The sequence below is a fragment of the Penaeus chinensis genome, chromosome 8 (genome assembly GCF_019202785.1).
Source record: "Penaeus chinensis breed Huanghai No. 1 chromosome 8, ASM1920278v2, whole genome shotgun sequence".
Classification (NCBI taxonomy): domain Eukaryota; kingdom Metazoa; phylum Arthropoda; class Malacostraca; order Decapoda; family Penaeidae; genus Penaeus; species Penaeus chinensis.
Genome location: NC_061826.1, coordinates 9,716,269 through 9,731,728, shown reverse-complemented (window position 1 = coordinate 9,731,728; position 15,460 = coordinate 9,716,269). Strand labels below are relative to the sequence as shown.

At 37.0% G+C, this 15,460-nt stretch overlaps 2 protein-coding genes across 2 annotated transcripts; one reads left to right on the top strand and one right to left on the bottom strand.

Moving 5' to 3' along the window:
- Positions 1 to 311: 311 nt before the first annotated feature.
- On the top strand, positions 312 to 6,325 carry LOC125028208 (endochitinase-like). Its single transcript, XM_047617605.1, has 11 exons — positions 312 to 1,534; positions 1,852 to 1,949; positions 2,213 to 2,400; positions 3,158 to 3,326; positions 3,822 to 3,910; positions 4,046 to 4,161; positions 4,382 to 4,508; positions 4,638 to 4,823; positions 5,191 to 5,269; positions 5,760 to 5,910; positions 6,053 to 6,325. The coding sequence occupies exons 2-11, from the start codon at positions 1,862 to 1,864 to the stop codon at positions 6,174 to 6,176; spliced, it is 1,317 nt and encodes a 438-aa protein (XP_047473561.1). The 5' UTR covers positions 312 to 1,534; positions 1,852 to 1,861; the 3' UTR covers positions 6,177 to 6,325.
- An 899-nt stretch (positions 6,326 to 7,224) lies between these two features.
- On the bottom strand, positions 7,225 to 12,700 carry LOC125028210 (NADH dehydrogenase [ubiquinone] 1 alpha subcomplex subunit 11-like). The gene is made up of 3 exons (XM_047617606.1): positions 12,525 to 12,700; positions 8,372 to 8,588; positions 7,225 to 7,659 (listed from the first exon to the last, which is right to left on the bottom strand). Exons 1-3 carry the CDS (start codon positions 12,601 to 12,603, stop codon positions 7,560 to 7,562), a joined length of 396 nt encoding a protein of 131 aa, XP_047473562.1. The 5' UTR covers positions 12,604 to 12,700; the 3' UTR covers positions 7,225 to 7,559.
- Between the last annotated feature and the right edge of the window lie 2,760 nt (positions 12,701 to 15,460).

Below are 15,460 nucleotides of genomic sequence, written 5' to 3'. Positions count from 1 at the left end.
TATATGTATATATATGTATATATACATAGTTATGTGTATATATATATCCCTGGGATATACATAGTTATGTGTATATATATACATATATATTTTTATAAATATGTATATATATGTATGCACATGTATATATATATATATATATATATATATATATATATATATATACATATATATATATTATTATTATTTTTTTTTGTGTGTGTGTATGTGTGTATGCGTGTGTGTGTGTTTGTGTGTGTGTGTGTGTGTGTGTGTGTGTGTGTGTGTGTGTGTGTGCGTGCGTGTGTGTGTGTGTGTGTGCGTGTGTGTGTGTGTGTGTGTGCGTGTGTGTGTGTGTGTGTGTGTGCGTGTGTGTGTGTGTGTGTGTGCGTGTGTGCGTGTGTGTGTGTGTGTGTGTGCGTGTGTGTGTGTGTGTGTAATTTTCTGTTTTAAATCAAACCATGCCATCGCAAGTGCCATAATTGCAATATATTTGAACTTAATGAGACTTTATTTTGTCCTTCTCAAGATAGATCGAATAAACGAGGTGGTGCAGAATACCCGTCCAATGGTGAACAAAAATTACAAATCCTGTAAAACATGAACGCAGATAGAATTGATAAATCATTGTAAGGAAATTAAAAAGTTAATAGGAATACTAGAACAAAACAAACAAATAAACTAACATTGCGGTCTGAACCACAACTTTCTTAAGATTTATAAAGAAAAAAAAAACAAAAAAAAATCAGCAAAAATCGAAAATCCCTCTCTTTATCATGCTTTCTCTCTTCCTCTTTATCACTCCTCCTCTCTTCCTCTTTCAGTACCGGCACGTTCCTTCTTAAAGGTCAAACTTACTATCGTATGAAAATGAAAGATAATTTTATAAAATATTTAATATATATTGATGTCTGAGTCCAGAGAAATCAAACTGCCTTATACTTCAATGTATGTTTTTATCAAAATAATTATATGTATCTTTACAGTTCAATAACTAGGCCTGCTCCTCGGCATTAAAAATAAATAAATACATAAATGCATAAGACACTGTGATAAGAACAAAAGCTGGCAGAACAAGAACACTGCAATGTTTTATTGTGATATCTAAAAAAAACATGTGACACGAGAAAGCTGCTGCTTACTTAGTGATAATAAGCAAGGACTGTTGTTCATTTTTTCCCTGGATGGTATCTCTAAAAAAAAAATAGATACTTTATGCTAGTTGCGATTTTATAATGATTTGATTATCTATTCATCGATGAACAGTATGCTAACTCATGCTGCTCTAAGAACTAAACGAATTTGTACACGTGTCCGCAGATAAGATTGAAAATTAAAAAAAAAACGAAAATAGTAAAAAAGTCCACAGGAAATTTTCAATAATTTATAATTATCTGTAACACTGCTTTAGTAATGTTGAGAAATAAAATCCTAAGATAAGCCAGAGAGATAAGAGTACAGGAAACCACTTCCCACGCTGCGCCGTCAGGAAAGAGCGAGGGCAGATTGTTGATAATCACCATAAGCAATCTGACGCAAGAAGAGCTGTATCTTGGTGAGTGTTGATCGTCATGTAATAGATTTCTCTCTCAATTATGTACTGTATTTTTTCGGACTTTACTGATGTAACTGTTATTCCTGCTTCTTTTAAAATGAAATGATTTATTTATTTTTATGAAATCACTTTTAATTGCAAGCGCAACAACATTCAGTCAATCAGGAAAGTTGAATCTCATGATACATGTTCGAGAGAGCATGCATTATAACGCAAAGACAAAACCAACAAACAGATAGGGAAACAAAAACGAATAAATAAACGGAAAAAGAAAAGGCAATCTCTAACAATACCCACTTAAATTTCCTGAACTTCAGCTCATCAGCCATGGCAAATCGACACTGGATGGCAGCAGGTTTATGGCTATTATTAATCGTGACATGTGGATCACTGCAACAAATCCTCGCATCTAACTGTAAGACAAACGAAAAAACAAACAAACATATAATGCAACTTCCTGTGATTATAAGATCCACATGATAAATACCCTTGATATCCTTTTAAAATGAAATATTTCTGACTAAGACTCGAACCTTGGTCACTCCAGGTATGAACCGGAGGACCAGTGCTAAACCAGCCGTAGCACACGACCCACTATTGATATTTATATATCAATGCGGCATTGCATTATTCCAACTTTCAATAAAATCTTCACGAATTACCATATACACTTCACAGCTGAGCCCGAGATCGTGTCAGGGAAGCCAGCGAGAAGGGTTTGTTACTACCAGTCAGCCACTGTCTACCGCCCTGGGGGAGCCAGCTACAGGATCGAGGACATTCCTGGTGATCTCTGTTCTCACATCATCTACGCTTTCGCTGACCTCTCCAACATCACGTGGGAGGTCATGCCTTCGATACCAAGTGTAAGGTCACAAGGTTTGGTTAGATATTAGATATTATTGAACTTGATAAAGGCACGGTCGCGAGGTTTGGAATATTATTTGGTTAGAAAAGTTGAAGGTCACATATGACTAGAAAAAAATAGAAACGTGCAAGTTCTCAAGGTCAGATTAGAAAGTAAATATGCAAGATCAAGATAAAAACGAACTCCCTCTGGAAATACTAATTTCCCGCCATTTTTTGTGTTAAACTAATACATGGCATGTAAATGAGACGTTAGAAACGTAGTATGATCTGGGAATACTGTAAAGTTACTTACAAACTGATCAAAAGAATGCATATAAGTAATCGGAAACCCAAGCATGAAGAGGAGCCAGTCTTTAGAAAATATAGGAAAGCATCGTAGCCGCCATGTTAGTCTGAAGACCGACATACAAAGGTCATGGATGAATCCGATTTGCAAGTACCGTGTGACAGATTGCGTTTATCTAACAACTTGTTTAATCTTAATAGTTTTACAAGATCAGTACTATATATTGCGCATATACTTTTAATTCTAGACAGGAATGCCGGAAATAAATCGAAGGGTACGCAATTGGTAATGAATTTCAAGCCTAGAGCTCTAACATTATCGCGCCTCGATTAATACATCCAGTACTCTCCTAACAGACTTCCAGTAGTGCAAAATCTTCTGAAACAGCACATTATGTATTAAAGGTAATTATAGACCATCCCAGATATCTACAAGCGCAATCATTCCAGTAATTTCTTCTCCATAAGTTCGACATTGATGCACGCGGTTACGAAAGGTTTGTCGGCTTGAAGGAGAGCTACCCAGGCCTCACTGCGACCCTTGGCGTAGGCGGCGGAGGCGCTGGGGTCGCTGGGATCTTCTCGCAGATGGCCAGCGTCAAGGAGCAAAGAGACATTTTCGTCAGGAGTGTTATAGGTGAGTGGTGGAGGAGAGCGAGAGGCAGAGGGAGAGGGAGGAAGGGAAGGAGAGAGAGAGAGAGAGAGAGAGAGAGAGAGAGAGAGAGAGAGAGAGAGAGAGAGAGAGAGAGAGAGAGAGAGAGAGAGGAGAAGAGAGAGGAGGAGAGGAGAGGGAGAGGGAGAGGGAGAGGGAGAGGGAGAGGGAGAGGGAGAGGGAGAGGGAGAGGGAGAGGGAGAGGGAGATGGAGGGAGAGGGAGAGAGGGAGAGGGAGAGGGAGAGGGAGATGGAGTGAGAGGGAGAGGGAGAGGGAGAGAGAAAGATGGAGCATACTTATACTATTGAGTGTTAGCTGTTTGCAACTTAACTCGCGTGATCATGATTATTGATATGACAATTGGAAAAGAGTTGAATTGATTTCTGCTTATTCTGAATATTGCTAATTTGATAATGTGTGCGAGTCTGTTAGCCATTTGGTTGATGTGTAATCGTCAAATGACCCTGCTATATTTTCAGATCTTGTAAAGACGTATAAGTTCGATGGTGTTGATGTAGACTGGGAATATCCCGATACCCCCGATGACAAAGAACATTTTCGGTTACTGGTAACTCCCATCTCCTCAGTTCAATATAAAAGGTTGATATGTTCGATTATTTTACCATTATTATTATTATTTTTAAGACAATACCTCTAAATAGCGTAATGCTACCTGGCCAATGATGCCGCATGCTCTAATTAGATGGACGAATTACGGGCGGCCCTGGATGCGGAGAGCCAAGGCCTGGAGCTGACCATGGCAGTTCCTATCGTGAGATATAGATTGCAAGATGGATACAGCGTCCCAGAACTGTGCAGGTACAGCTAACAGCGGCGACAATGATCAAAATTAATAAAAATAGTCTTCATTTGACGCCTTTAATGAAATGTACATCCCGGAGTGATGTACTGTGATAGTCTTTCCCAAGATTTTAATGTAGGTACCAAGATTGTGTCTTTATAATGGGCGGGCGCATAATGAAATCAAGAAATATATTCTTTTATGGTTAAATGAACATGAATAAATGCATTACTTCAGAGCAGTTGATGCAGTGCACCTTATGGGCTACGATCTGCGAGGAGTGTGGAATGACTTCGCCGACGTGCATTCAATGCTCTATCGAAGACCTGACATTGACTTTGGTATTCTCGAGGAAATAAACTTGGTGTGTTGACCAACATCACAAGTACCTTTTCTCATCATTAGATAACAAAACAGTTTGGATCACATTTTGATATTCCACATCACCTAAGCACTACAAATTGTAAACTGAAGTCCCATCTTTTACGAGCAGAATGACGGATCACTTCTTTGGGAGGAATTTGGATGCCCACGAGACAAGCTGGTGCTAGGAGTGCCCTTCTATGGACGAAGCTTCACACTATCTGATCCTTCTCTACATGGACTCCATGCCCCGATCACTGGGGCTGGGAATCCAGGTCCTATATTAGGAGATCCTACTGTACTGGTATACTTTGAGGTAGGAAGCTTTTATAATCTGATTATCAGAGAAACTGTTGAATGAGCATAGCCTTCTCATGGACTGACATTGGTACACCAATTTTTTCGCTTATTTGTCATATCTTAATCAATAATTAGAGACATGTATTCATGCTGTCAATTAGCAATATCATGCAAGTCGTACTTGTAAACTGCTTCTATCCGCCAGTTTATGCTAGGCTGAAGAGAGGCTAGGTAAGTCACAGACATTTATTTTATAATTATAGTGCAAATTGGAGCTAGATATGATTACCTTGAAATATACCAGTATAAATCTTGTGCCTTGATCCTAATACTCATTTGTATGAGCAATGTAAGCATGACACTTAATCACATTTTTACACTAGATCTGTACAACCTTGATGAATGACCCTGAGTGGACAAGAGAATGGGATAATGAAGGTTTAGTTCCTTATACATACAAAGGTAAGATAATTTCTTGTCCTTTAGAAGCCATGCTTTACAGTACTGTGTACATTAATCTACATGAATAATATCACTAAGGCAAAAGATGTGTGAACACTTCTATACATTCTTGTACATGCAGTTATAAGTGTGTTTAATGTAAACATTTTCTTGTTATTATTTTATATCTTATTAAACACTTGGAACAGTCCTCAAGCTTTACTTAAAAAACATTATAAATTTCAATTACTTTTACTTTTCTTTCTCTTTTTTTTCTGCTATTTCACTCAGCACAGGGAATGCTATTCACAGTTATCATTAAGCACAAGTATATAAATTTGAAGAAATGTACACTTTCCATTATATTTACAGATTACATGCAAAATTTCCCCAAATAGCCTGTAACTTTACAAAAACTAATGGTTAAATATTAATAATACAATCATACTTTCACACTATAAAATGCACTGCTGTGACTCAATATGTATTAAAAAATCGCCCTTTTCTCAAGGAGACCAGTGGATTGGGTACGAAGACCCCGAGAGCCTAAAGATCAAGGTGGACTATATTCGAGAGAATGGCTACCTTGGGGCTATGAACTGGGCTATTGACGATGATGATTTCAAAGGCTGGTGTGGCTTAGGGATCAACCCCATGATGACGTAAGAATTCTTTACCTCTTTTAGCTTGACCATTGAATAAAAAAAGAAAAGAAAAAAGAAACAAAGTTGGAAAAAGGATGAGAAAAAAAGAAAGAAAATTGGAATAAGTTTGTAACTTGGTCTTCTTTCTTTTCTATTGCAGAACGATATATGAAGGTTTGAAAAACTACACTGTACCAAGAAACAGCCAAAAACAGTCAATATCCTTTGATGTATCATTCCTCTACATCATGATGGCATGCTCCTTAATTAGTGTATCAGTGTAGTAGAGTCCAGTATCTTTTAACTCTGATTTGTTACTAAAGTTCCATACATAGTTTTAATTGCAAATGTATGATGATTAATTATAGCTATATAGAATTATAAAGCATATTGATTATACTTTCAACTATTAATAAACATTTTGTCTAATGTGCAAAATTCTTTTAATTTTCCCCTTTCTTAATGTAAAATAAAGGATTCTTACAATATTTACATGAGGTTTCAAGTTCATCATCCTAATAAATGAACTGTTGAGACCCTTTTCGCAACCTATTGATTCTTGGTTGGCATGTATATACCCTTTGTTAACTGTAGGGTTTTAGTTTGTCAGTTTTGTTTGTGGTTCTACATGGAGTCAATTAAAAGGCACATCTTACCAGTCTGCCCTATACTTTATTTTTTGCAAAGAACTGAATTTATAACCAGCTATTATATCTAATAACATTATCCTTATGATAATGATGATAATAGTGATGATAATATTTGTAATGGTAATAATAAATAAATACTATCTCAAGATTTCATGGATTTGGGTAACCAGCTGAGGTCAATTAGGCCTAGTAATTGACTCCTAGGTGATTATGTGCTTCTACTCAAGATATATGAAAATATGAGAAAATAAAATGACACATTTAAAAGTTAATATCAAGAAAATGCAGCCTATAACACTCATTAGTAGTTAGTGTACTGAGAGATATTATTTCATAAATTAGTAGCATAGAGAGAGCAATATAATGTAGATACAAGTGGCTGCACTATGAACTGGGCTTAGAGAGGCAATCCTTTAGACATAATTGCAAATTACTTTTCATTACATTATTATGAACTTACTTCACAAATTTCATATAACAAGCTTTGTTAAAGGTATCACTTTCACAGAATTTGTTTCAAAGTAAATCTTGACTGAAAGGTCAGTCTGCATCTCTAGCAACTTTCTCCAAAATGGAAATTTTCATTAAAGATTTAACAAATATAGGTATTGAACAATAATTCCATTAAGGATATATTAATTTTTATCTGTTGAAGGAAAGGATATATGGATACACAATAATATCTTATTATAAATATTTATTTACACTGTAAACATCCATCTAAACTTAGGTATGGTCATTAATTTCGTGTTACAAACTTTTTCACTAAGTTATACTGATGTTCATCCTTTTTTCGTTTGTTGCATGTAATAATTTTGGCTCCATCTCCTCCGAAATACATTTTTTGAAACTTCTATATCATCATTTGAGGAATTTCAATCTACTATCATTTCCTGGAAACTAGTTCTGTTCCATAATTATGGCTGGCGACAAAAATAAACCCCATTTTACTTGTATGGCTTTTGGAGGGTGAAGTCATAATTAACATGGTCAAAGGAGCCAACTCTGTGAGTGACTTCAGGGAAGAGCTTCCAGCCGCAGTCCTTCGAGTCCTTGTAGATGATGGCGCACACACCCAGCAGGAAGGCGGTGGGCACTCCAACGCGGAAGCTTCGGGCTGAAAAAATGAAAAATACATAAAAATAAACAATTAAAAAAATACATATATATAAACAGTAAATAAATAAATAAGTAAATAAATAAATAAATAAAAATATATAAACTATAAATGAATAAATAAAAATAAATAAACTATAAATAAATATATATCAATAACCAATAAACAAATAAAACTAAATAAACAATAAAAAGGATATATACAAAACTGAATAAAACTAAATAAACAATAAAAAGTATATATACAAAACTAAATAAAACTAAATAAACAATTGAATAAATAAAACTAAAATACAATCTAAATACAACATAATGGTGAAAAGGAGACACGGCTTTCGAGATAAAGTCTGACTCTCACACCTGAGTTATCTATATTTCTAAGGTTTCATTTGCATAAATCTAATGGATCTAAATATACACAAGAAATACAAATGGCAATAAGTTTACCAATAAGGAAAATATGTTTGCTAGAAACTAATACGAAAAAGAGAAGAAAAGAAAAGAAAAATAGAATTCACAAAAAGATAAAAATCATACTCAGATACCAAAATGGAGAAATATTCTGAAACTCATTTTAAAGAATGAAGTTACTCAAACTGCACCACTACTATTTTTAAAGAAAGACCCCTATAGCTGATAGTCAGTTTATCTCAACCAGCGAAGAGAAAAGGAGAAAAGGTAAAACAGCAAGAATCAAAACGACACCATCTTACCAGCTACACCGATAATGCCACCGGCTGAGCTTCCCCCCTAGAAAGTAGTTGAGTTTGTCATCCTTTCCTCGCAGACTTGTGGAGGCACAGGTGACGGCAGCGAAGACGGCACCTGCACCAGCCAGGGGAACAGTAGAACGAATATAGGCTCCCAGTGTGGGCACGTAACCCTGAGGTTTGGTGTACATCAACACATCATAGGTAGATACAACAAGTCCTGTAAGAGAAGGAAAGACATAGTTCAGTGTGTTATTCTGGGAGCAAGGATAGCTGTAACTGAAGGTGCTAAACTCTGACAGAGAGGCTGTGGTTTCAGTGATGAAAAGAGGACCTCTGGATCTTTAAAGAAGTGTGATCAAAAACCTAGTGTCTTTAATACCTTTCAAAAATGTGTTTGTGGATAAAATATTTGATTAATAACAATTCCTTTTCTCAATACAGCCATTTTGAAACTATTGGTATTAGTGATATCATAATATAATTTATTACGCACCAATATTTTCTTCTTCAATTCAGAGAATAGCGAATATTTATGTCATATTCTGAAACCAGGCTAATATGAACTACAAACCATATCACTTGAACACCAATAAAACATTCTGAAAAATTCTGAACTTATGAAGGAATATGGTTCCTTCCATAAAATTATTATTTAATTTCTTCCTAACACTAAAAGGCTGGTAATATTTTCAATTTCAATAAAATCAAACAACATACATAAAGGATACATATTGCTGCAAAACATATGCAAGCTATTTGATCATTAGTGATGCAAAAAGGTTGCTATCAGCAGCTTGTAAACAGACAATCTTTTTCTGTTATTATACACTCTTTCTCCAAGGAAACCTCTGATAACTATTCAAGCCATCACAGTGGAGTGTGCCTTTAGCTCTATCGTCAAGGCAAACTATATTCTGGAAGGATAGAACTTCGACCAATAGTTCCTTATGTACTTTATGCCTCATATATATATGCACAAAATTGTAATTATACCCTACAAACTTTATACATTATAGTCATCATGAAAGTGGTCAAAGGTTGCTCCTACTTTTCATTTTTTATTTAGAACTTTTCTTAACTCAATGTTGCCAGGGAAATGCTGTGCCCAATTTAGAAATTATTGTGAAATGTCTCTGTAAGTGCTAAGCCAAAAAGGAGTCAATTAGTAGACCTTGTGACCTTTTTCTACTAATGCTATGAATATTGGTGGTATTATTTTTATGACAGACATAATTACTATAATGTTACTGACATGATAACATAAAATATTTTCATAAATCCAGGAAAAGGGTAAACAGTACTCATAATTAGCTCATTGGTGATTTAGTACAAGTGTAGCCTTCTATGTGTAAAAACAATTCATAAAGTAAACTCACAGCTTCGGGTTAATGCTCAATTTACATCAACTGTCAAAAAAGATACCTGTCATAAAATATACTGATCTATCAGTTCCGTAGACTGTTTAGTTTGTGATGTATGTATATCAAAAGCTATAATTACACTGAAAACTGTCTAATACATTATTCATCTTTTAATTAATTCCTATTCATCTTCATGAGAAAAAATATACAATGCATATGTTCTAACAAATAGTGAAATGTCAGTTCAGTAATTATTCATTATGGTAACTTGTACCCTCAAATATACATTCTAGCATGAAAACTTGTATTGATTTATTATTTCAGTATAAATTGCCCAGGAGGCCTATAAACAATCAATAAATATTTATATGACACACAGTGGCTTTAAAATGGGACATTGGCATATGCCAATAGTTGAAGAGTATTATATCAGATGCTGGGTATTGGTATTGTTTTAGCCTAAATGCTAAATGGAATTGTGCTGTGGTCACATGGCTCCTACAAAAATAGGTGCATGGTGCTACTGGTATGACAATCCACCAGCTTGTGAAACACCCAGATGAAAGTTGCTCTAATCTGTGGTAAATCTTTACAGTTGGGCTGCACTCTTCAGACTAATTCTATGTTCTGTTTTATTAAGAATCCAAGTTGCCATGATTGAGTTTGCCTTTGGAGCACTACCTGAAAGGATGGTTGAGGGGAGGTTCTGCCCCTAACACCCCCAGGATACATTGTCTTCACCTCAGTATGCATGGAAAGATAGAGCTGAAACTTGAGATTAGACTTAGGCTGTGAGTGGCACTTTTTGTGATGTTCTTCCTTTATTTGTGGCATTACCATTCTTGTCTGTGGATTATTTGTTATACCCATGACTGCAACTTTTAGTCCTCCACAAGAATCTTCAATCTGCTGAGCTTTGTGCATCCATATTGCAGAGATTATCCTGTGTAAGGCTTGAGCACCATGAATTGGATGTTATGGCTGGTCAATTGAAAAATAGGTAATGGTCTCAAATACTCTCACTGAATCACTACAATATTGGTACTGGTGAATTATTTTAATTCTCTAGTTCTCTAATATGGCTATATATAGGAATTATTGTGGGAGGATATGGTTAGAATATTATATAAATACCTGGGGGGGAGGGGGCTAGGGGTTCGGTGGAGTTTACGGCTAGAATGTATTGTTTAACTACCAAAGGGCTCGTTAAATAACATGTATATAGAAAGGCTACTGGGTCCATGTGGCAGAGCCCCTTGGTTAGGGGTTCATAAGGTGTATTCCCATAAACATTTTTGACTAAGGGCTCTTGTCCATGGATTTCCTTTGATGGTGGGCATGCCTGTAGAGTTTCATTAGCCAATTTCAAGTATTTTTTAGTAGTGTTATAACCCATCACTGCTGGGTAACAGAAATCCCTGGGCATGATAAACTTCCGTGATTTCAAGCTACGGCCAGACACTGGGCGTGGGAGTCAGCTACATCAAGCGGAACGTTCTGCTCCACGCGCTCTAGTACATCGCCGTGCGTACAGGTGTACCCTGCAGACGAAGTGCTTTGCTATGACGCAATACACATAACCCATCTGAACCCCCCCCCCCCCCCCCCCATAATTCAGCTTGATTCAACCTACAATTTCCCTCATGAACTTGATGCCCTACCTTACTATTGAGATTATTAATTCAAAATTGCTGCCTGCATTTGTAACTGTACCTATCTAAATCAGTATATATCAGCAGTACATCTATCTTTATCAAAGAATATCACATCTGTACTGAAAAAGTAGATGCCATAGCTTCAGTTTCCCAGTTCACAAGGTATATTTTGCCTGTAATTACCAAAAATAAGACATTTCACCAATGGAATTCCCCTCTGGTATACATGTATAAGAATATACAATGACAATATCATAATCAAAGGGAAGAATATGCTCACTGATACATGAAATAATCTGTGCAGGCATAGAATAAGATGCAGAAGAGTTCGGTCTCTTCTAAAACAGTTACGAAAACACAATTACATGTGTTAGAAAACAACGGAAGATTCACGCATGTTAGTATGTGCATAATTGAAACACAGAATAATAGTAGCAATGTTGGATGGCTCGTGAAACTGGGAAATTAACACAGGGTTTTTGAAACAAATAAGATGATCACCAGTTACAATCATAACAGCAACATCCATTTCATCTCCCCCCAAAAAATTCATGCCGAAGTATCTTGAGTGAATGCCAAAACTAATATGTTGTCTAAATGATTTAAAGATCTACCAGTACTCCAGACCTCACGGACATTTTATTATCGAATATGGAACCAGTCTCATTCTTACCAGGATATTGGGGCTGTTTGTTAACCTTTGTTGCAGCACCAAAGGCCTGGAGACCACAGCAATTACCTCACATGCCTTATATTGATAATAAACTCAATAATTTTCAATTTTTAACTCGCAACGGATATGTCATGGATGAACAATATTTCTGAATTAATCGATCTCTGCCAGTATTCTTATCGATACTTTTATTCATACTCGATAATGATATACATTTTTTTTTTTTATTATTATTTTTTTATGAAGGTTGCATTACCGGGTTGGTTTTTTTTTTTCAACAATCTCAGTAGGCTTTTATTTTGCATAATTGTCTTTAATTTCGTGATTGTGTTTTTAATATCAAATGAATTAAAAGAGTAACGTATTCCACATGAGAAAGAAGAAAAGCAAACAGGTTCTCAACTCAACAATCACGGAACTTTAGACCAAAAGGAATCAGGAATTTCCACACTAATTCGTCTTACCCAGCATTCCACTGTACTTGGTGCACGCCCAAATCTTCTGGAAGCATTCCTTGCCATCGGGGTTGTCTGTGTAACCCATCTTGTGGTGTTATTTTTTAAAAAAGGAAGTCTTCGCCGTCGGGTTGCGGGATTTCACCGTCGCCAGCTGATCGCACGAAAACACGGCCGGGATGAAGGCTCTTCCGGTTCTCGGGAACACGGACATTACTATCCACACACTGCGCCCTGTTTTGATATAATTTGTGCCTTTTGTGGTTTTCACTGTTGAGTAAATAATTTTTTAACTATTTAATTCTATATGAGGAATACATAAAGCGTGCTTTGATTGTCATTTGTATTGAAATGTACCTTAAGAACTTCTTTCGTTTCTGTAAACGGAGGTGAGTGTTTAAATGTAGTCTGGGGTGTATTCAGACATGAATGATTAATGAATTAATCATTAATGAAAAATCATACTCGGCGCCGCAACTGCAGGGTATATAGTTAATCAAAATGTAACATGAGGAATAAATACTACAAAACAAACGTTTTCATTAAGATACATTAAAAGAATTTGACAATTGTTTAGCTAAGTTGAGAAAAAATGAGAGTTATATCTTCAAGAAAAGCTTCCTTCAAAAACGCTTAAACCTCACATCCGGAAGTGAGGCACCTTTCTCCCAAGGATTAGCGAAAGGTGGAAGGTACCATCCTGACTCCAAGATGGATCCCCTTCTCGCAACTCAACAAGACTGGGACACTCGACCAGCTAGTGTCGCATAGTCAGGGGGACCAGCCAGTCTTCGTAGTATGGCTCAAGATATGAGATATCCGTGGGTCAGTCGGGTATGACCTCTCCCAAGACGGGTCAGGGCTGTTTGGCCGCGGCGACTCTTGACGCCCGCATGACAAGAAGGGAAGATTGCTGTTAAAGTTATTTCTCCCATCTTTGTGATGGTAGAAAGAGACTCCGTTGCTATTATGCCCGAACTGCCAGGCGAATGGTGGAGGAATAGGTCTTTAGAAGGTAGTGGGGAAGGAGGAGCACCTCGGGCCGCCGCCGCCTTAGCAAGTCTGTCTGCCGGCTCATTTCCAGCTACGTCAGCATGGACTGGAATCCAACTGAACCCTACCAGATGGCCCCGACGTTCGAGGACATATAGTCTCTACATGGATGATAACACTAATGGATGATTTGTAAAAGAACTAAAAGATTACAAGGCTGATACGGCACTTCTGGAGTCGATAAATTATAAAGTACATTTGCCGATACCTCTGCAGTAAAAACAGAAACAGTGTCAGACAAGCTGTCACTTCGACAACACAGAGGGAAGACTGCGCCAAAGACAACGTCTGCCTCAGTTCTGATAACAGCCAGTCTGCTTTATCCAGGCGCCAGCGAGGATGGCCAGTCTGTGGCTCACCTTTCGTATGAGGATAGGACACTTCCATGCGGATCTGGCATTGCCCGCAGTGAAAGTCCTTCTGTCAAAGCCCAACCTTTCTACTAAGTCTGTGAAGGCTGAAGTGTTAACAACTGCTGTTATCACCTCTAAAGTAGCATTAAATGAACAAAAGGAGGAGATATCAGTGACAGTAGAAGTACCGGTTTGGATATAGAATGATATCACCAGTATTTAGAATTCCTAATTCTTTATCCCCTACTAGGGATAAGAGTAAAACGCCTCGTGCAGTGATAGTGCAGTCACCCCGCATAGGAGGGCGACCATTCATATCACTTAACAGAAGAAAGGGTGAGGTAAGGCCATGTGCGAGGTAGTCAAGATTACCTCTCTCATCTGTGACACTGGAAGGAAAGTAGACCTTGCATGACGTATACTGCCGACGAAGAGAAAAAGAAAAGAAAAAAAACAGCACAGTAACAGAGTAACAGCCTGTAGTGGAGTGATAAATCCAAGACAGGAAAAGCTCACATTACTTCGAACTAGGATAGCTATACCACCATGACAACCTTACCCAGGGAACCGGGGAAAGTAAACCGCGTGACAACAACGAGGACAAACGTGGGCAGCATTCCTAACCATTGTCTCTTGTAGGGGAGAAACGAGAAGCAAAATCACTTAATTCCTCTCAGGAGACACGCAAGCCACGACAGTTCATTATCGGACAGAGGATTACTACTTTATGTGGTGCACCTACAAGTCCTTTTGTGTCTAAAAATCTTGTCACAGGGATTTTTTCCTTAATCTTTGTGGCAGTTATTCCAGGCTTTATAAAGATGGGAGCGATGACCCAAGAAGAGTCACCATTTCTCCTTGAAATGTTCGTTGGTTTCTCCTGTGTCTCCTTGATGTCGAGAGGGGCAAGGCGTGGGTGTCGTCCGACGTCCACCTGCGACCCTGGTTTCAGTAGCCGGAATCTCCAAGGAGGTGATAACAGCATTTGTTAATACTTCAGCCTTCGCAGACTTAGTAGAGAGGTTGGGCTTTGACAGAAGGACTTTCACTGCGGGAAAGTGTTTATATATATATATATATATAGATGTATATATATACATATATATATATTCACAAATATATATCTATGTATATATACAAATGTGTATATATATATGTGTATGCATACATATAAATATATATATATAAATATATATATATATAGATATATATATAAATATACATATAAATATATACATATATAGATATATATAAATGTGTGTATATATATATATATATATATATATATATATTGTGTGTGTGTGTGTGTGTGTGTGTGTGTGTGTGTGCGTGTGTGTGTGTGTGTGTGACCCGTATTCATTGTGACAAATATAGTTGATATATGTATAATAATCAATATCTTCACAATTCAAGACGTGAGTTCATGACCCATCTGGCGGCAGTGACGTGCCGCTTGTTACGTGCATAATTGTTGACGCGATCTTGGATAATTTGAAACTACCCGAAGCGGTGTTCACATTCTCCTTCGATGTGGCTTCC